Source organism: Rhinoraja longicauda, chromosome 1, assembly GCF_053455715.1.
Source record: "Rhinoraja longicauda isolate Sanriku21f chromosome 1, sRhiLon1.1, whole genome shotgun sequence".
NCBI classification, from domain to species: domain Eukaryota; kingdom Metazoa; phylum Chordata; class Chondrichthyes; order Rajiformes; family Arhynchobatidae; genus Rhinoraja; species Rhinoraja longicauda.
In genome coordinates this window covers 143,386,836-143,409,550 of record NC_135953.1, presented here as the reverse complement: position 1 = coordinate 143,409,550, position 22,715 = coordinate 143,386,836, and the positions used below count along the sequence as shown (strand labels likewise).

At 47.1% G+C, this 22,715-nt stretch overlaps 1 protein-coding gene across 1 annotated transcript in view; it reads left to right on the top strand.

Moving 5' to 3' along the window:
• dgkq (diacylglycerol kinase theta) overlaps positions 1-22,715 on the top strand; it is a 122,939-nt gene that overhangs the window by 53,267 nt on the left and 46,957 nt on the right. Inside the window, exons 9-13 of the mRNA XM_078407905.1 lie at positions 221-441; positions 3,782-3,872; positions 11,920-11,974; positions 17,163-17,224; positions 21,829-21,979. Coding sequence (XP_078264031.1) covers positions 221-441; positions 3,782-3,872; positions 11,920-11,974; positions 17,163-17,224; positions 21,829-21,979 — 580 coding nt within the window. The remainder of the gene's footprint in view (positions 1-220; positions 442-3,781; positions 3,873-11,919; positions 11,975-17,162; positions 17,225-21,828; positions 21,980-22,715) is intronic.

Genomic DNA, 22,715 nt, shown 5'->3' with positions numbered 1-22,715 from the left:
AGTGTCTGGGCCCACAGCGGTCCCCGGGCCCACAGTGCCTACACCGGCCTACAATGCTGCCCGGGCCCAATACGGGGCAAGGGCGGTCCCATATGGGACAAACCAATTTAGCCCAAATTACGGGGTGTCCTGGCTAATACAGGACAGTTGGCAACCCTAGGCGGCCGGGAGGTAGTGTGGGTGTCTTTACTGATGCTTTGTATTGCAATCTCCTCACTAGGAAGCTGCACTGAGAATCTACTACATTCCAGGCGACCCCCAGGACTACGAACTGCAGGTTTTAAGCCAGGTTGCGCTGCTGTGTGAAGATATCAACAGGAATGGGGAGAGCGTGGAGAGCAGGAAGCTGCCGGTGTTCCGGGACACTATTCCCGAGGCCTGGGTCCTGCGAGCAAAGCCAACGCAATCTGAAGTCGTCAGAATATATCCCGAATGGTTAAAGTAAGGACTGGTGTCAGTCACGGTGAACTTATAACGGTGTTTATGACATGACTATTCCTGTCATGCAGCGGGTTAAGCAGTAATCTTTCACACCCGCCATCACAACCACAACCAGCTCACACCAAGTTACTATTCAACACGGGAGGACAAAGGGGTTAATTAAGAAGGAGAAAATAGAGCATGAAAGAATGCTTGCAGAGAATATAAAAACTGACTGTAAAAGCGTCTTTAGATATGGGAACAGGAAAAGATTAATAAAGACAAATGTAGGTCCCTTACAATCAGAGACAGGTGAATTTATAATGGGAAACAAGGAAATGGCAGAACAGTTAAACATGTACTTTGGTTCTGTCTTCACTAAGGAAGACAGAAAAAATCTCCCAGAAATACTAGGGGACCGAGGATCTGGTGGGAGGGAGGAACTGAAGGGAATCCACATTAGTCAAGAAATGGTGTTAGGTAACCTGTTGGGACTGAAGGCAGATAAATCCCCAGGGCTGATGGTCTGCATTCCAGAGTACTCAAGGAGGTGGCCCCAGAAATCGTGGATGCACTGGTGATCATTTTCCAATGTTCTCTCGACTCTGGATCAGTTCCTGTGGACTGGAGGGTAGCCAATGTAACTCCACTTTTTAAGAAAGGGGAGAGAGAAAATGGGGAATTATAGACCAGTTCGCCTTACATCGGTAGTGGGGAAGATGCTGGAGTCGATTATTAAAGATGTTATAGCAGCGCATTTGGAAAGCAGTGACAGGATCGGTCAAAGTCAGCATGGAGTTATGACGGGGAAATCATGCTTGACTAATCTTCTGGGATTTTTTGAGGATGTAACAAGTAGAATGGATAAGGGAGAGCCAGTATCTGGTGTATCTGGAATTTCAAAAAGCCTTTGACAAGGTCCCACAAGAGATTAGTGTGTAAAATTAGAGCACATGGTATTGGGGGTAGGGTATTGACATGGATAGAGAACTGGTTGGCAGTCACGAAGCAAAGAGTAAGAATTAACGGGACCTTTTCAGAATGGCAGGCAGCGACTAGTGGGGTGCTGCTTGGCTCGGTGCTGGGACCCCAGTTATTTATAATATATATTAACGATTTAGACGAGGGAATTAAATGTGACAACTCCAAGTTTGCGGATGATGCAAAGCTGTGCGGCAGTATGAGCTGCGATGAAGATGCTATAGAAACATAGAAAATAGGTGCAGGAGTAGGCCATTCGGCCCTTCGAGCCTGCACCGCCCTTTAATATGATCATGGCTGATCATCCAGCTCAGTAACCTATACCTGCCTTCTCTCCATACCCCCTGATCCCTTTAGCCACAAGGGCCACATCTAACTCCCTCTTAAATATAGCCCATGAACTGGCCTCAACTACTTTCTGTGGCAGAGAATTCCACAGACTCACCACTCTCTGTGTGAAGAAATGTTTTCTCATATCGGTCCTAAAAGACTTCCCCCTTCTCCTTAAGCTGTGACCCCTATTTCTGGACTTCCCCAACATCGGGAACAATCTTCCCGCATCTAGCATCTAGCCTCTAAATTCCAGCGAGTATAAGCCTATGAGGCTGCAGGGTGACTTGGACAGGTTGGGTGAGTGGGCAGATGCAGATGCAGTTTAATGTGGATAAATGTGAGGTTATTCACTTGGTGGCAAGAAGAAGAAGGCAGATTATTATCCGAATGGTGTCAGATTAGGAAAAGGGGAGGTGCAACGAGACCTGGGTGTCCTTGTACATTAGTCACTGAAAGTAAGCATGCAGGTACAACAGGCAGTGAAGAAAGCTAATGGCATGTTGGCCTTCATAGCGAGAGGATTTGAGTACAGGAGCAAGGAGGTCCTTCTGCAGTTGTACAGGGCCCTGGTGGGACCACACCTGGAGTATTGTGATCAGTTTTGGTCTCCTAATTTGAGGAAGGACATTCTTGCTATTAAGGGAGTGCAGCGTAGGTTCACCAGGTTAATTCCCGGGATGGCAGGACTGTCATATGATGAAAGAATGGATTGACTGGGCTTATATTCACTGGAATTTAGACGGATGAGAGGGGATCTTAGAGAAACATATTAAATTATTAAGGGATTGGACAGGCTGGATGCAGGAAAAATGTTTCCGATGTTGGGGGAGTCCAGAACCAGGGGTCACAGTTTAAGAATAAGGGGTAGGCCATTTAGGACTGAGATGAGGAGAACCTTTGCACCCAAAGAGATGTGAATCTGTGGAATTCTCTGCCACTAAAGGCAATGGAGGCCAATTCACTGGATGTTTTCAAGACAGAGTTAGATTTAGTTCTTAGGGCTAATGGAATCAAGGGATATGGGGAGAAAACAGGAACGGGGAACTGATTGTGGATGATCAGCCATGATCACAATGAATGGCGGTGCTGGCTGGAAGGGCCGAATGGTCTCCTCCTGCACCTATTGTCTATGTTTTTTGTCTGTAGTAGAGATGAGGCAAGGAGTCATAGAGTCACACAGCAGGGAAACAGGCCCTGGGATAAAGCATCCTCGTGATCTTGTACACCTCAATAAGATCACCCCTCAGCCTCCCATGCTCAAAAGATAAAACTCCCAGCCTACCCAACCTCTCCCAATAACTCAAGCCTGCAAGCCCAGGTAACATCCCGGGGAATCTCTTCTGCACCCTTTCCAACTTGGTGCTGTCCTTCTAAGATAACCCCGTTGGCCCATACTGCTCTAAATCAGTCTAAATATAATTTCATATTTCAAAATATCTGCTTCAGAAGTATCTGCAATTGGGAGATAAACAACAAAATAATTACATTTTGTTCCAGTTGCACGTCTTTGGAGTGTGGGGGGAAACCGAAGATCTCGGAGAAAACCCACGCAGGTCATGGGGAGAACGTACAAGCTCCGTTCAGACAGTCCCCGTAGTCGGGATCGAATCGGGGTCTCTAGCGCTGTAGGGCAGTAGCTCTACCTCTGCGCCCATTGTTATAAAACAGTCTCTGTGAAGGTCTGTGCTATTTTATGAAAGTTGATAGAGTGGATGTGGGAGAGTCTAGGACCGGGGGCACAGCCTCAGAATAAAAGGACGTACATTTAGGAAGGAGCTGAGGAGGAATTTCTTTCGAGAGAGAGTGGTGAATCTGTGAAATTCATTGCCACATATGGCTGTGGAGGCCGTCAATAGATATTTTTAAGGCAGAGATGGATAGATTTTTAATTAGTACAGGTGTCAGGGGTTATGGGTAGAAGGCAGGAGAATGGGGTTGAGAGGAAGAGATAGATCAGCCAGTGGTGGAGTTGACCTGAAGGGCTGACTGAAATGATTCTGCTCCTCTCACCGATGAACTTTTGTGTTTGTGTTTAATTGTGTTTCAGGTTTGGAGTGGCCTACATCTCCATTCCTGTAACCATGGAGACAACAGTGAGAGCAGTCGTGCAGGAGGTGCTTGTACAACTGGGGCTGCAGGTCAGTTCCAGTCCATATCTCGAGTTCACGTTGCCCCATGTACCTGACTGGCACGCATTGCCTCCGCTCCGCTGATTCCGCTTTGCTTTTGCTGCTTAATAACATATTCATTGTCTATCTCATGATATGGGGGGGAGGTTGTTCATGCAGTCGAGGTCAGCCCTCAGAGTACCCCATCAGTCCCTTCACCGAGTGCTGGAGTAACTCAGCGGGTCAGTCAGCATCTCTGGAGAACATGGACACAGAGTGCTGGAGTAACTCAGCGGCTCAGGCAGCAACTGGCAATAGACAGGCAACATTTTGGTTCAAACCCCTTCTTCAGACATTAAATTGAGGGGAGAAAGCTGGAAAAGAGCGGTGGGGTGGGGGGCGGGGCAGAGCCTGGCGAGTGATAGGTGCATACAGCTGCGGGTATGATTTGCAGATGGGTGGAGTTAGTGACAAAGGCTGGCGGTGCAAAGGAGACAATGGGGGGGGTCAGAGAGGGAGGGAAGGGGAGGAGTGAAATGTGGGAGGGAAGGGGAGGAGGGCATATGGGTGGAGAGGGGGGAGAGGTGAAAGCGGGGATGAAAAGAAATATGAGACTTGGGGATGGGAGATGAGCATATGGTGGAGGGCACAGGAGCACGATCTGTGTGGGGTTGGGTGCAATGTGTGCGTACTGAGGTTGGGCAAGGCAGGGCAGAGAGAGGGGATGGGCTGGATTTCCTGCCCCTCCCCTGACATAGGTCTGAAGAAGGGTCTCGACCCGAAACGTCAACCATTTCTTCTCTCCCGAGATGCTGCCTGACTCGCTGAGTTACTCCAGCATTTTGTGTCTACCTTCGATTTTAACCAGCATCTGCAGTTTTTTTCCTACACTCTATGTTCGTACTGGGCGTTGTAAGCTACCAGGCGGAATATGAGGTTATGTTCATCTCCCCATCTCCCTCTCTCCAGCTTTGCATTTCACTCCCCTTCCTTTCTTCAGTAATACCAATTTTTCTCTTCACCTCTAGCCTTTGTCACCTACTCCACCGAGTGCCAATTATAGAGTGACACAGCTTGGAAACAGGCCCAACTTGCCCACACCGACCAGCATGTCCCAGCTACACCAGAGTCATAGAGTGATATAGAAGAGATCTTGGCAACCAAGAGAAAATAGAATATGCGGTCACTGCTTGATAGATGAGGTTGAAACAGAGATGCACTTCCTCTTAAAATGTAAAAAATTCGATAAAATAAGAAAAATATATTTTGAAAAAATTAGTCTGGCGACCCCAGATTTTAAAGAACTAGACGATATATCAAAACTAAGAATAATCCTTGGCGAAGGAAATACGGCACATCTTGGCGCACAATATGTAACAGCATGCCACAACCTGAGAGACAGTGAATGACCAACATGTACACATACACTCATACATAAATTGACACTAAGGAAATTAATATCGACCTATTAAACGTGCTACCTTGCTGTACTGTTTACAACCACAAGAACGAGTAGCAATCAGTAAAAGGCTATAAATGTATTGCGTGAATATATATATATATATATATATGTACAGGGGCATACTTGTTTTTATATTCATGCATTTTAAATATGTATGTTATGTTCTATACTTTGGCAATATAATGATGTATCTTATGCCAATAAAGTATTTTAAATTGAAGAATTGAATTGATACAGTGTGGAAACAGGTCCTTCAGCCCAACTCGCCCACACCAGCCAACATGTCCCAGCTACACTAGTCCTACCTGCTTGTGTTTGGCCAGCTAAACCTGCCCTATCCATGTACCTGTCTAAATGCCTCTTAAACGTTGCGATAGTTCCTGCTTTAACTACCACCTCCAACAATTCGGTCTATACACCAACTACCCTTTGGTGAAAAGGTTCCCCCTCAGATTCCCATAAAATCTTTCCCCTTTCACCTTAAACCTATGTCTTATGGTTCTTGATTCCCCTACTCTAGGCAAGGGATTCTGTGTGTCTACCCGATCCATTCCTCTCATGAGATCATTCCTCATCCTCCTGCTCCAAGGAATAGAGACCCAGCCTGCCCAACCTCTCCCTCTAGCTCAGTCCTGGAAACATCCTCGTAAATCTTCTCTGAATCCTTTTCAACAACAACATCTTTCCTATAACATGGTCATATACAATGATGCAGGAGAAATGTTCCCAATGTTGGGGGAGTCTAGAACAAGGGGCCACAGTCTAAGAATAAAGGGGAGGCCATTTAAAACTGAGATGAGAAAAAACGTTTTCACCAGAGAGTTGTGAATTTGTAGAATTCTCTGCCACAGAAGGCAGTGGAGGCCAAATCACTGGATGAATTTAAAAGAGAGTTAGATAGAGCTCTAGGGGCTAGCGGAATCAAGGGAAATGGGGTGAAGACAGGCACAGGTTACTGATTGTGGATGATCAGCCATGATCACAATGAATGGTGGTGCTGGCTCGAATGGTCCAAGTGGCCTCCTCCTGCACCTATTTTCTATGTTTCTATGGTGTCCAGAACTGAAAACATTGGTGTAAACCAGCATCTGCAATTCCTTCCAACTTCTATTACTCAACGCTCTGACTGATCAATCACAATCAAAATCACAATAATACTTTATTAGCCACGTATATTTTGCAACATACGAGGAACTCATTTGCCACACAGTCATAAAAGAGAAGGCTCTACTCCTTGTATGGCCTGCCCCGTCCCCGACTGGCTTCTCTAGCCTTCTCCTCCCTCTTGAGCGAGCTGCCAAAGGAGGTAATTCAGGCAGGTTTAGAGGGATATGGGCCGAACGCAGGTAGGTGGAACGACCATAGGTGGAAAATCTAGGTCAACATGGGCAAGTTGGGCTGAATGGCCTGTCTCCGTGCTGTAAGACTCTGCCTTTATGACAGTCAGGTCTTTGAAGTTGTAGAAGTTAATCCTGAGTCCAGGAAGCTGTAAAGTGCCCTGCCAGAGGGTGAAGCGTGTTGCACAAGCTTGTGTTGGGGCTCACTGTGTCAGTGCAGGGGCCTCAGATAGGTCGCAGGGTGCAGGGAAAGTAGGGTTGCCAACTTTCTAACTCCCAAATAAGGGACAAAAGGTGAGGTCACATATGGCGCTGACGTAGGGCGGTGACTATCTACATAGCGCCATACGTGACCTACGTAGAGCCATACATGCCCTCACCCAGCCAGCGGCTACATGCTCCCGCTACACCAATGGCGGCCGCCCGGGCCGGGAGGTGGGTTGCTACGCAACCTCCGTTAGGCGAACACACTCAGCCCCGCTCCCTGAACACACTCCATTAGCCTACAGCATCCGGGCCGTACGGGACAAACAAATTTAGCCTAATACTAGACCAAGTGGATCCGTTGGGCCCAAACCTCTCCTGCATTGATGCATCACCCTCTCCTCCCCCCCTCTCCTCCCCCTCCTCTCTTCTCCCCCTCCCTCCTCCCCCTCCCCTCCTCCCTATCCCACCTCCTCCTCCCTCCCTCCTTCCCCTCCCCTCTCCCCCTCCCCCTCCCACAATTCCCTTCCCCTCCATCCCCCTCAACCCCCTTATCCTCCCTCCCTAGGAGATAGATTTAAACTTTAAAATGTGAATAACTTAAAAAATATAACACCGATTTCAATGAAAATTCTTCCATTAGCACCAAAGGGACGACGGTGAGTAAGGTGGGGCTAAAATTGTCGCGCTATCGTGTACCGTTTTGGCTGTAGTTCAGGAACAAACAAACAAACGAGAATTTTAGTATATAGATCAGGGATGTCCCGGCTAATACGGGACAGTTGGCAAACCTAAGGGAAAGGGAAGCCCAGAGTTGCCCCCTACACATCGCTCACCCCATCTCCACCTGCAGAGAAGATAGACAATTATAGGAAGGATGTCGACAAAATGGAGAGGGTACAGAGGAGATTTACTAGAATGTTGCCTGGGTTTCAGCACTTAGGCTACAGAGAGAGGTTGAACAGGTTGGGTCTTTATTCTTTGGAGCGTAGAAGGTTGAGGGGGGACTTGATAGAGGTTTTTAAAATTTTAAGAGGGACGGACAGAGTTGACGTGGGTAGGCTTTTCCCCTTGAGAGTGGGGAAGATTCCAACAAGGGGACATAACTTTAGAATTGAGGGACAAAAGTTTAGGGGTAACATGAGGGGTAACTTCTTTACTCAGAGGGTGGTGGCTGTATGGAATGGGCTTCCGGTGGAAGTGGTGGAGGCTGGCTCGATTTTATTATTTAAGAGTAAATTGGATAGGTATATGGATGAGAGGGGATTGGAGGGTTATGGTCTGAGAGCAGGTAGATGAGACTAGGTCAGAGAGAGTGGTCGGCGTGGACTGGTAGGGCCGGACAGGCCTGTTTCCGTGCTGTAGTTGTTATATGGTTGTATAGACAATAGGTGCAGGAGGAGGCCGTTCGGCCCTTCGAGCCATTCCTGCCTTCTCCCCATACCCCCTGACTCCACTATCCTTAAGAGCTCTATCTATCTCTCTCTTGAATGCATTCAGAGAATTGGCCTCCACTGCCTTCTGAGGCAGAGAATTCCACAGATTCACAACTCTCTGACTGAAAAAGTTTTTCCGCATCTCTGTTCTAAATGGCCTACCCCTTATTCTTAAACTGTGGCCCCTTGTTCTGGACTTCCTCAACATTGGGAACATGTTTCCTGCCTCTAAAGTGTCCAACCCCTTAATAATCTTATACGTTTCGATAAGATCTCCTCTCATCCTTCTAAATTCCAGTGTATACAAGCCTAGTTGCTCCAGTCTTTCAACATATGATAGTCCCGCCATTCCATGAATTAACCTAGTAAACCTACGCTGCACGCCCTCAATAGCAAGAATATCCTTCCTCAAATTTGGAGACCAAAATTGCACACAGTACTCTAGGTGCGGTCTCACTAGGGCCCTGTTCAACTGCAGAAGGACCTCTTTGCTCCTATACTCAACTCCTCTTGTTATGAAGGCCAACATTCCATTGGCTTTCTTCACTGCCTGCTGTACCTGCATGCTTCCTTTCAGTGACTGATGCACTAGGACACCCAGATCCCGTTGTACGTCCCCTGTTCCTAACTTGACACCATTCAGATAATACTCTGCCTTCCTATACTTACCACCAAAGTGGATAACCTCACACTTATCCACATTAAACTGCATCTACCATGCATCCGCCCACTCACACAACCTGTCCAAGTCACCCTGCAACCTCATAGCATCTTCCTCACAGTTCACACTACCACCCAGCTTTGTATCATCTGCAAATTTGCTAATGGTACTTTTAATCCCTTCATCCAAGTCATTAATGTATATTGTAAATAGCTGCGGTCCCAGCATGGACCCTTGCGGTACCCCACTAGTTACTGCCTGCCATTCTGAAAGGGACCCATTTATCCCCACTCTTTGCTTTCTGTCCGTCAACCAATTTTCTATCCATGTCAGTACCCTACCTCCAATACCATGTGCTCTAATTTTGCCCACTAATCTCCTATGTAGAACCTTGTCAAAGGCTTTCTGAAAGTCAAGGTACACCACATCCACCGGCTCTCCCCTGTCAATTTTCCTAGTTACATCCTCAAAGAATTCCAGAAGATTAGTCAAGCATGATTTCCCCTTCGTAAATCCATGCTGACTCAGAACAATCCTGTTACAACTATCCAAATGCTCCGCAATTTCGTCTTTTATAATTGCCTCCAGCATCTTCCCCACCACTGATGTCAGGCTAACCGGTCTATAATTTCCTGTTTTCTCTCTCCCTCCTTTCTTAAAAAGTGGGATAACATTAGCTACCCTCCAATCCACAGGAACTGATCATGAATCTATAGAACATTGGAAAATGATCACCAATGCGTCTACAATTTCTAGCGCCACCTCCTTAAGTACCCTGGGATGCAGACCATCAGGCCCTGGGGATTTATCAGCCTTCAGTCCCATCAGTCTACCCAACACCATTTCCTGCCTAATGTGGATTTCCTTCAGTTTCTCCGTCACCCTAGGATCTCTGGCCACTAGAACATCTGGGAGATTGCTTGTATCTTCCTTGGTGAAGACAGATCCAAAGTACCGGTTCAACTCGTCTGCCATTTCCTTGTTCCCCATAATAAATTCCCCCGCTTCTGTCTTCAAGGGACCCACATTTGCCTTGACTATTTTTTTCCTCTATACATACCTAAAAAAGCTTTTACTATCCTCCTTTATATTATTGGCTAGTTTACCCTCGTACCTCATGTTTTCTCCCCGTATTGCCTTCTTGGTCATCTTCTGCTGCTCTTTAAAAGAGTCCCAATCCTCTGGCTTCCCACTCTTCTTTGCTTTGTTGTACTTCTGCTCTTTTATTTTTCTGCTGTCCTTGACTTCCCTTGTCAGCCACGGGTGTCTCTTACTCCCCTTGGAATCTTTCTTCCTCTTTGGGATAAATTGATCCTGCAACTTCTGCATTATTCCCACCATCTTCCATGCAAGGGCCTCCTTCCAGTCAATTCTGGCCAGCTCCTGCCTCATGCCTCTGTAATCCCCTTTGCTATACTGTAATACTGACACTTCCGATTTTCCCTTCTCCCTCTCAATTTGTGGAGTAAAACTTATCATATTGTGATCACTGCATCCTAATGGCTCTTTTAACTCGAGTCCCCTTATCAGATCAGGTTCATTACACAACACTAAATCCAGAATTGCCTTCTCCCTAGTAGCTGTTCTAAGAATCCATCTCGGAGACACTCCACAAACTCTCTTTCCTGGGGTCCATTACCAACCTGATTTTCCCAGTCTACCTGCATGTTGAAATCTCCCATAACCACCGTAGCATTACATTTGCGACATCCCAATTTTAGCTCCTCATTCAACCTGCACCCTATGTCGAGGCTACTGTTTGGGGGCCTGTAGATAATTCCCATTAGGGTCTTTTTACCCTTACAATTCCTCATTTCTATCCATACTGATTCTACATCTCCTGATTCTATGTCACCCCTTGCAAGGGAGTGAATATCATTCCTCACCAACAGAGCGACCCACCCCCTCTGCCCATCTGTCTGTCTTTTCTATATGTTGTGTACCCCTGAATATTCAGTTCCCAGCCCTGGTCCTCTTGTAGCCATGTCTCAGTGATTCCCACAACATCATACTTGCCAATGTCTAACTGAGCCTCAAGCTCATCCACTTTATTTCTTATACTTCGCGCATTTAAATACAACACTTTAATTTCCGTATTCACCTCCCCTCTCACACCGGTCACAATTGGCCCTGACCTTACTCTCATATCCCTTCTAGAACTTCCCTCCCCATTTATTCGAGAGTCCTTTGCAATTTCTCCTGTATTTGCTTCCCCTTTAACTCCATCTCCATATTCCCAGTTTGTCAACCCCTCCCCCCCCACTACTTAGTTTAAAGCCACACTTGTAGCACTAGCAAACCTGCCTGCCAGAATGTTGGTCCCCCTGCTGTTAAGGTGTAACCCGTCCCTTTTGTACAGGTCACCCCTACCCCAGAAGAGATCCCAGTGGTCTAGAAATCTAAATCCCTGCTCCCTGCACCAGCCCCTCAGCCATACATTCATAGATCACGTTACAACATCTAGAGCAGCGTATTACAAGCACAACGTGCAAGTGGTTGCCATGCCCGTTTGTCGGCACTGGGCCAGTATTCACTGGAGTTTAGAAGGATGAGGGGGGACCTCATTAAAACTTACCGAGGGTGAAAGGCTTGGATAGAGTGGATGTGGAGAGGATGTTTCCACTAGTGGGAGAGTCTAGGACTAGAGGGCACAGCCTCAGAATTAAAGGACGTTCCTTTAGGATGGAGATGAGGAGGAATTTCTTAGTCAGGGTGATGTATCTGTGGAATTCATTGCCACAGAAGGCTGTGGAGGCCAGGTTGCCATGATTGAATGACGGAGTAGACCTGATGGGCTGCATGGCCTAATTCTGCTCCTAACACTTATGACCTTATGAACTGTGTTTCAATGTCCCACGATTAGTCTGGCCTGTTGTGTTGCTCCAGCATCTTTGTTCATGTCATTTGCCTGTGGTAACGTTAGCTGTGTGAAACATTCTGCGCCATAAAGTGACTTTTGCACAAACTTTTTTTTCAGGATGAAACTATTGAAGATTTCCAAGTGGTGGAGGTGTACATGGGCTGTAAACAGGGTAAGAGTTTTAACAGCAACAGAAAGGCCGGGAAGGGGTGGCATTCCTGCTACCTGTGTGTTCTTTATATTTCTGCCTGTGTGTGTGATTAGTTTTGCCTGTATGTATATTTACATGGAGTATGCTGTGTAGTGTAGAGATACAGCGCAGAAACAGGCCCTTTGGCCCACCGTGTCCGCACCGACCAACGATCCTCGAACATTAACACACCTCACACATCGAACCCGGGTCTCCGGCGCTGCATTCGCTGTAAGGCAGCAACTCTACCGCTACGCCACCGTGACTGCCTGTGTAGAAACAGGCCACTTGCCCAAGCAGTCAATGCCCAAGCATTTATCTAGTCCAGTTTCCCCCTTGTAACTAAAATGCTGTTCAGTCTTCTTGCCCATCCACTGTCACTCTATTTGCCTTCATTGCCTTGCCGATCTAAGTGTCCAAATGCCTCTCAAGCATAGTGATGGTATCTGATACATCAGGAGATGAGATGTCGAGGGGATGTGAGGAAGAGGTGGCTCAGCGGTAGAGTTGCTGCCTTACAGCGAATGCAGCGCTGGAGACACGGGTCCCATCCCGACTACGGGTGCTGTCTGTACGGAGTTTGTACGTTCTCCCCGTGTTGCTCAGAAGGGTAGGGAAAGGAAGAAGAGAGCGATAGTGATAGGGGACTCTATAGTGAGGGGGTCAGATAGGCGATTCTGTGGACGCAGTCGGGAACCCGGATGGTAGTTTGCCTCCCTGGTGCCAGTGTCCGGGATGTATCTGAACGTGTCTAAGATATCCTGAAAAGGGAGGGAGAGGAGCCAGAGGTCGTGGTACATATAGGTACCAACAATATAGGTAAGATAAGGGAAGAGGTCCTGAAAGGAGAATTTAGGGGGCTAGGAAGAGAGTTAAAAAAAAGGACTTCCAAAGTGATAATCTCAGGATTACAGCCTGTGCCACGCGATAGTGAGAATAGGAATGGAGTGAGGTGGAGGATAAATACGTGGCTGAGGGACTGGTGCAGAGAGTAGGGATTCAAGTTTCTGGATCATTGGGACCTTTTCTGGGGGAAGTATGACCTGTACAAAAAGGACGGGTTGCATCTGAACCTGAGGGGAACCAATATCCTGGCGGGGAGATTTGCTAAGGTAATTGCGGAGGCTTTAAACTAGTACGGTTGGGGGGAGGAACTCAAACACAGATAGCTAATAGGCAGTGTGTGAGGCAGGAGGCAGAAAAGGGAAACACTCAGACCCAATTTGTAGGAGAGAAAGAAGTGAAAAGAAATAAACTGAGAATAAGAAATGATGGGTCCCTTAAATGTGTATATTTTAATGCTAGGAGCATTGTAAGAAAGGTGGATGAGCTTAGAGCCTGGATTGACATCTGGAAGTATGATGTTGTGGCGATTAGTGAAACATGGTTGCAGGAGGGTTGCGATTGGCAATTAAATATTCCAGGATTTCATTGTTTCAGATGTGATAGAATCGGAGGGGCAAGAGGTGGGGGTGTTGCATTGCTTGTCAGGGAGGATATCACAGCAGTGCTTTGGCAGGACAGACTAGAAGGCTCGATTAGGGAGGCTGTTTGGGTGGAACTCAGAAATGAGAAAGGCTTAGCAACACTTATAGGGGTGTATTATAGACCGCCAAATAGGGAACGAGAATTGGAAGAGCAAATATGTAAGGAGATAGCAGATATTAGTAGTAAGCACAGAGTAGTGGTTGTGGGTGATTTCAATTTTCCGTACATAGACTGGGAATCACATTCTGTTAAAGGGCTGGATGGTTTGGAGTTTGTAAAATGTGTGCAGGATAGTTTTTTGCAGCAATACGTAGAGGTACCTACCAGAGAAGGGGCAGTGTTGGACCTCCTGTTAGGAAATGAGACGGGTCAGGTGACGGAGGTATGTGTTGAGGAGCACTTTGGGTCTAGTGATCACAATGCCATTAGTTTCAATATAATTATGGAGAAGGTCAAATCTGGACCAAGGGTTGAGATTTTGGATTGGAGAAAGGCTAATTTTGAGGAGATGAGAAAGGATTTAAAAGGAGTGAAATGGGACATTTTGTTTTATGAAAAGGATATAATAGAGAAATGGAGGATATTTAAAGGTGAAATTTTGAGAGTACAGAGTCTTTATGTCCCTGTTCGGTGGAAAGGAAAGAATAATAATTTGAAAGAGCCGTGGTTTTCCAGGGAAATTGGACACTTGGTTCGGAAAAAGAGGGAGATATACAATAAATATAAGCAGCAGGGAGTAAATGAGGTTCTTGAGGAATATAAAGAATGTAAAAGGAATCTTAAGAAGGAAATTAGAAAAGCGAAAAAAAGATATGAGGTTGCTTTGGCAAGTAATGTAAAAGTAAACCCCAAGGGGTTCTACAGATATGTCAATAGCAAAAGGATAGCGAGGGATAAAATTGGTCCATTAGAGAGTCAGAGTGGACAGCTATGTGCTGAGCCGGAAGAAATGGGGGAGATATTAAACAATTTCTTTTCTTCGGTATTCACCGAGGAGAAGGATATTGAATTATGTGAGGTAAGCGAAACAAGTAGAGTAGTGATGGAAATTATGAGGATCAAAGAAGAGGAGGTACGGACACTTTTGAAAAATATAAAAGTGGATAAGTCTCCAGGTCCTGATAGGATATTCCCTAGGACATTGAGGGAAGTTAGTGCAGAAATAGCAGGGGCTATGACGGAAATATTTCAAACGTCATTAGAAACGGGGATGGTGCCGGAAGATTGGCGCATTGCGCATGTTGTGCCTTTGTTTAAAAAAGGTTCTAAAAATAAACCTAGCAATTATAGACCTGTTAGTTTGACGTCTGTGGTGGGAAAATTAATGGAAAAGATACTTAGGGACAATATATATAATCACATGGATAAACAAGGCCTGATTAGAAACAGTCAACATGGATTTGTGCTTGGAAGGTCATGTTTGACTAATCTTCTTGAATTTTTTGAAGAGGTTACCAGGGAAATTGATAAGGGCAAGGCTGTGGATGTTGTCTATATGGACTTCAGTAAGGCATTTGACAAGGTTCCACATGGAAGGTTGATTAAGAAGGTTAAATCGTTGGGTATTAATAGTGAGGTTGCAAGATGGATTCAACAATGGCTGAATGGGAGATACCAGAGGGTAATGGTTGACAACTGTATGTCAGGTTGGAGGCCAGTGTCTAGTGGAGTACCCCAAGGATCTGTGTTGGGTCCACTGTTGTTTATCATTTACATTAATGATCTGGATGATGGTGTGGCAAATTGGATTAGTAAGTATGCAGATGATACTAAGATAGGTGGTGTAGTTAATAATGAAGTAGATTTTCAAAGTCTACAGAGAGACTTGGGCCTTTTGGAAGGGTGGGCTGAAAGATGGCAGATGGAGTTTAATGCTGATAAGTGTGAGGTGCTGCATTTTGGTAGGACAGATCAAAATAGGATGTACAGGGTAAATGGTAGGGAATTGAGGAATGCAGTGGAACAGAGGGATCTGAGAATAACTGTGCATTGTTCCCTGAAGGTGGAATCTCATGTGGATAGGGTGGTGAAGAAGGCGTTTGGTATGCTTGCCTTTATAAATCAGAGCATCGAATATAGAAGTTGGGATGTAATGTTGAAATTGTACGGGGCATTGGTGAGGCCGAATCTGGAGTATGGTGTGCAGTTCTGGTCGCCAAATTATAGCAAGGATGTCGACAAAATGGAGAGGGTACAGAGGAGATTTACTAGAATGTTGCCTGGGTTTCAGCACTTAAGCCTACAGAGAGAGGTTGAACAGGTTGGGTCTTTATTCTTTGGAGCGTAGAAGGTTGAGGGGGGTCTTGATAGAGGTTTTTAAATTTTTAAGAGGGACAGACAGAGTTAACGTGGGTAGGCTTTTCCCTTTGAGAGTGGGGAAGATTCCAACAAGGGGACATAACTTCAGAATTAAGGGACAAAAGTTTAGGGGTAACATGAGGGGTAACTTCTTTACTCAGAGGGTGGTGGCTGTGTGGAATGAGCTTCCGGTGGAAGTGGTGGAGGCAGGCTCGATTTTATTATTTAAGAGTAAATTGGATAGGTATATGGATGGGAGGGGATTGGAGGGTTATGGTCTGAGAGCAGGTAGATGAGACTAGGTCAGAGAAAGTGGTCGGCGTGGACTGGTAGGGCTGAACGGGCCTGTTTCCGTGCTGTAATTGTTATATGGTTATATATGTATCTCTAAACTTATTCACCTCAATGTGTCCCACAACCGCTAATGCCTGCTCCTCCATAACACTGACCTGCTCCAGATTATCCACATCTGTCCCTGATCTCAGTCCATTCCACATCCTTCTCCGCGGTGAATGCGGGTGAGCAGTTTTCATTTTCCCCGCCTCGGCTGGTTCTGCACAGTGTCTACCCTTCAGTGACTCGTTTGTTGCTTCACCCACTAGCGTCTGGTGGGTCGACTTTGCCAGGAACAAATGGCTGCAATAGTTTCATAGAACACAGAACAGTACGGGACAGGAAGAGGCCCTTCGGCCCACATTGTCTGTGCTGCGCATGATCCAAGGTTGTACTGAGTACTTTGCTGCAAGTGGTTGTCCAGGGATTCCTGCCGTCACGCCAGTGGACAGTTGGCAAAGACACACATTCATGAAACAACTTCCTTTTAAGTGGCCAGAATTTAGAAGGATGAGAGGGGATCTTATTGAAACATATAAGATTATTAAGCGATTGGACACGTTAGAGGCAGGAAACATTTTCCCGATGTTGGGGGAGTCCAGAACCAGGGGCCACATTTTAAGAATAAAGGGGAGGCTATTTAGAACGGAGAGGAGGAAAATCTTTTTCACCCAGAGAGTTGTGAATTTGTGGAATTCCCTGCCACAGAGGGCAATGGAGGCCAATTCTCGGTGGCAGTGGCGAGGAGGGAAGTTTCCTTGGGTTTGTTGTTTGCGAGGGGGGCTGCGATCTCTCGCTTTGTCCCGGCTCTGGGTCGGTGGCGATCCCCTCTCTGGTGAACCTTCGCCGGCAGCTTTTGCCTCCAGTCCCCGCCGCCTAAGAGCTTGTGGATAAAGTCTCGTGGCGGGCCGGAGGTGACCCGCGGGCCATAGTTTGGAGAACCCTGGTCTAAACTAATAATCATACTAAAGCGGGTGTTCTTGTTGTGTTACTAATGGGGCCTGTGGTGAAGCAGAGCCTGACTGTGCCTGTTTGTCCTTCTCTATTTTAGTGCAGAGAGTGGCGTTGTCTCAGTTTGAATATTTGCTTTGCAGACTTCAAGATATCAGGAAGGTAAGATATTAATTAATTAATGACACACTCATGCATGTGGCTGATATGTTTTTCCACAGCTCGATAATTCATTCAGTTTTCTCTAAAACAATATTTAGAGTCATGGAGTCATACAGCACAGAGAAAGACCCAATGTCTTGTATCACTGTAACATAACATCCCAACAGGCAGCAGCCGGAGGCCTGGGGCCCGTACCCGGGGCCTGAGCAGCAACAGCAGCAGCAGCCGGAGGCCTGGAGCCCGTACCCGGGGCCTGAGCAGCAGCAGCCGGAGGCCTGGGGCCCGTACCCGGGGCCTGAGCAGCAACAGCAGCAGCAGCCCCATCCTACCTAACCGACCTCCTCCACAGGCACACTCCCAACTGCACCCTCCGCTCTGGTGCTGCCAATCTCCTATCCCCCCACATCCGGACCAAACTCAGATCCTGGGGGGACAGGGCTTTCTCCATCGCTGCACCCACCCTATGGAACTCACTACCCCAAAACGTTAGAGACTCCTCCACACTCACCACATTCAAAACATCGCTGAAGTCTCACCTGTTCAGTACTGCCTTCAACCACTGAAGGTCACCTCACCTTCTGTCTCCTTTCTCTGTTCGTTTATTTATTTACTTATTTATCTATTTATTAATTTCCCTATGTTCTCTAAATCTCTGTAAAGCGTCTTTGAGTATATGAAAAGCGCTATATAAATAAAATACATTATTATTATTATTATTATCTTCAAACCCGAAGGACGAACAACAACAACAACCTAGAGTAGGGGAATCAAGAACCAGAGGATGTAGGTTTAAGGTGAAGGGGGGAAGATTTAATAACCTGAGGGGTGACTTTTTCACACAAAGGGTGGTGGGTGTATGGAATAAGCTGCCAGAGGAGATAGTTGAGGCAGGTGTCACCACAACGTTCAAAAAACATTTGGACAGGTACATGGATAGGATTGGTTTGAAAGGATACAGGCCAAAGGCAGGCAGGTGGGAGTAGTGTAGATGTGTGTTATTCGGCGTGAGCATTGGGCCAAAGGGCCTGTTTCCATGCTGTCCAAATGTCTTTTAGATTATTATTGTAGCTGCCTCAACCACTCGTTTGACAGGAAAAAAACTGCAGATGCTGGTTTAAATTGAAGGTAGACACAAAATGCTGGAGTAACTCAGCGGCTCAGGCAATAGCTCTGGAGAGAAGGAATGGGTGACGTTTCGGGTCGAGACCCTTCTTCAGACTGATGTCAGGGGAGGGGGTAGGACAAAGATAGGATGTAGTGGGAGACAGGAAGATAGTGGGAGAACTGGGATGGGGGAGGGGATAGAGAGGGAAAGCAGGGACTATCTGCAGTTAGAGAAGTCAATGTTCATACTGCTGGGGTGTAAAACTGCCCAAGCGAAATATGAGGTGCTGTTCCTCCAATTTGCACTGGGCCTCACTCTGACAATGGAGGAGGCCCAGGACAGAAAGGTCAGTGTGGGAGTGGGTGGGGGAGTTGGCTCAGCACTTTAACTGCCTGACCCGCTGAGTTACTCCAGCACTCCTGGAAATCATGCTGTAGCTTCATAGGACTTTGAGGCTGTATTTGGAGTGTTATGTGCAGTTCCGGTCGCCCCATTACAGGAAGGATATGGAGCTTAAGAAATGGTGCAGAGGTTTACCAGAATGACGCCTGGATTAGTGGGTATTAGCCACAGGGAGAGGGTGGACAGACTTGGATTGTTTTCTCTGGAAGGTTGGGGGTTTAGAGACACAGAGATACAGAACGGAAACAGGCCCTTTCAGCCCACTAGGCCCGCGCCGACCAGCGATCCCCGCACACTAACACTATCCTACACCCACTAGGGACAACCTACAAACCTGTACGTCTTTGGAATGTGGGAGGAAACCGAAGATCTCGGAGAAAACCCACACAGGTCACGGGGAGAACGTACAAACTCCGTACAGACAGCACCCGTAGTCGGGATGGAACCTGGGTCTCCCAGGGTGGGAAAATCATAGCTGTAACACGAGGGGCCACGTTTAAAGGAGATGTGCAGGGCAAGGTTTTTCACACAGAGGGTGATGCGTGCCTGGAACATGCTGCCAGACGCTGGCTGAAGGGATAGGTTATTGATAAATACATCTCTGAATGCTCCTGAGCACATCATTAGTGATGTAACCTGGGGTCAGTGGGTGTTTGGGGTCTTTCAACATCAGACCCCCTCACCTGTGGTTTATCAGACCACGGCTTGTGTTCACTCCTCCCCATGAACTTCCTCTCCTGATCCACAGCCATCTCCAGGCTTTCTCTGCTGCCTCTGTGGTGTTCTTGATGGCTCTTCTCCTGTCCATTCCGGTGACGCCCAGTGCACTTGAGGCTTTGTAGAGCAATTGTCCTGCAAAACCTCTGCAGCCAGCCTCACTGGGCATCCACCTTGCCTTGCAGCCCTGCTCAGGGCAGTCTATGACCAGCTCCTCGTGCATGGTCTTCTTCCTCTCGGCCTCCTCCAGTCGGCCATCCCACGGCAAAAAAAAGGTGTTTAAAAGTCCTTTGGATGGGCGTATGGAAAAATAATGCCTTGCGGGTAGATAAGTGATGGTCTCTCACCCACAAAATCATGCTGACTATCAGAATTAATTTCCATCTGCCATTCCTCGGCCCACTGGCCCAGTTAATGATTTTAAGATTCAAGATTCAAGGTTCAGTTTATTGTCACGTGTGCCAATTAAGGTACAGTGAAATTTGAGTTACCATACAGCCATACTAAGTAAAAAAGACACACAGCCACATAAAATAAAATTTAACATAAACATCCACCCCAGCAGATTCCACATTCCTCACTGTGATGGAAGGTAATAAAGTTCAATCACCTTCCTCTTTGTTCACCCGCGGTCGGGGCTGTTGAACCGTCCGCAGTCGCCGCTGCCGACCGTCCGATGTCGGAGACCTCACGTCGGAATGATCGAAACTCCCTTGTCGGGACGGACGGTCTACTATCAGTAAAATCACCCCTTTTAGGACCAGTTTTCAGTCTATGCCCACATTGAGGAGCTCAAGGTATAGCTTGTCAGACATCTGGAGTAAGCTTGTTCAAAATGCCTCTGACTTTCCTGCAGATTGCATCTTGCCGTTCTTGTCGGTGCTTGTCTGGTCTTAGCAGGTGCTGTTGATGGCGGGTGCTGTTGATGTCAGGTGCTGTTGATGGCAGGTGCTGTTGATGTCAGGTGCTGTTGATGGCAGGTGCTGTCGATGGCAGGTACTGTCGATGCAGGTGCTGTTGATGGCAGGTGCTGTTGATGGCAGGTACTGTCGATGCAGGTACTGTCGATGCAGGTACTGTCGATCTAGGTACTGTCAATGCAGGTGCTGTTGATGGCAGGTGCTGTTGATGGCAGGTGCTGTTGATGGCAGGTACTGTTCATGCAGGTACTGTCGATGCAGGTACTGTCGATCTAGGTACTGTCAATGCAGGTGCTGTTGATGGCAGGTGCTGTTGATGGCAGGTGCTGTTGATGCAGGTGCTGTTGATGGCAGGTGCTGTTGATGGCAGGTGCTGTCGATGGCAGGTGCTGTCGATGGTAGGTGCTGTCGATGCAGGTGCTGTTGATGCAGGTGCTGTTGATGGCAGCTGCTGTCCAACCACTAACTTGACCTTGCCTTGCCAAGAGGCAGAGGATATACCTTCATTAAGATGATGGTTGTGCTTATGAATTTTTCAGATTTTGTTCTGTGGCTGTATTGATGCATTTTATCCAAAAACAATTTTTCCTTTATAATTGTGATATAGTTTTTTGTTTATAATGACATTATAGAGAGTTAGATAGAGCTCTAGGGGCTAGCGAAATCAAGGGATATGGGGAGAAGGCAGGTAGGGGTTACTGATTGTAGATGATCAGGCATGATCACAATGAATGGCGGTGATGGCTCAAAGGGCCAAATGGCCTCCTGCTGCACCTATTTTCTATGTTTCTATAAACAATGGGTTATCTTAGCTATCCATTTTACCACCAATTTTAGTGCCACCCATAAGCTTAAATGGACAGAATTGTTTTAGAGGATATGGGACAAACACGGGCAGGTGAGATGGCATGAGGCCTGTACTCGTTGGAGTTTAGAAGGATGGGGGAAAACATTGAAACTTACCGAATAGTGAAAGGCCTGGATAGAGTGGATGTGGAGAGGATGTTTCCATTAGTGGGAGAGTCTAGGACCAGAGGGCACAGCCTCAGAATAAAAGGACGTACCTTTAGAAAGGAGACGAGAGGGTGGCGAATGTGTGGAATTCATTGCCACAGATGGCTGTGGAGGCCAAGTTGACGGGTATTTTTAAAGTGGAGATTCTTGATTAGTAAGGGTGTCAAAGGCAGGAGAATGGAGTTGAAAAATAGATCAGCCGTGATTGAATGTCGGAATAGAATCGAGGGGCCAAATGGCCTATCTGCACCTATGACCTGTGAAGTTATGAGGTGGGCTTAGCATAGGTGGGACCACTTGGTCGGCAGGGACGTGTTGGGTGGAAGGGCCAGTTTCCGTGTTGTGTGACTCCAAGACTAACGTTCTGGTGCCCTCAGTTTTGAAGTGGTTTCTCTGTGTGCGTGCAACCAATGCTGACGTTGTCTCTTGGTGTCACTGATCTCTAGCTCTCTGTCCGTCAAATGAACCAGACGAGATTCTACATCACGAAGAGGCAGAAGAGTGTGGTGCAGGTGATGCTGTTGCTGATGGGGCTGCCACCTCACCTGTCTCAGGACCACTACTTCTCATTGCTCACCACTTACCTGGACATCAAACGTAAGTGAAACGGAGCCACGTGCACCAAAGGGTGAAGAGCGGGAGCTGTGCCTGCCTCAATCCCTGTTCCAGCCGTGCACTGGCCCTATCCCCGAACATGCCGACTGCATCGGTGCTACCTCCTGCACCCATGCAGAACTCACGGACTTCATTAACTGCACTACTAATTTATATCCTGCACTCAAATTCACTTGGACCATCTCTGACACCTCCCTACCGTTTCTTGATCTCACCGTCTCCATCACAGGAGACAGTCTATCAACTGACATCTATTATAAGCCCACTGACTCCCACAGCTATCTAGACTATACTTCTTCCCACCCTGCTTCCTGTAAAGACTCTATCCCCTACTCCCAATACCTCCAGGATGAGGTGCTCCATACTAGGACATGTCCTCATTCTTTAGGGAACAGGGGTTCCCCTCTTCCATTATAGATGAGGCTCTCACTAGGGTCTGCTCGATATCCCGCAGCTCCGCTCTTGCTCCCCCTCCCCCCATTCGTAACAAGGACAGAGACCCCCTTGTCCTCAGCTTCCATCCCATCAGCCATCGCATACAGCAGATAATCCTCCGACATTTTCGCCATCTCCAACGGGATCCCACTACTAGCCATATCTTCCCATCTCCACCCCTTTCAGCAGAGACCGTTCTCCCCGCAACTCCCTGGTTAACTCGTCCCTTCCCACCCAAACCACCCCCTCCCCAGGTACTTTCCCCTGCAACCGCAGGAGATGC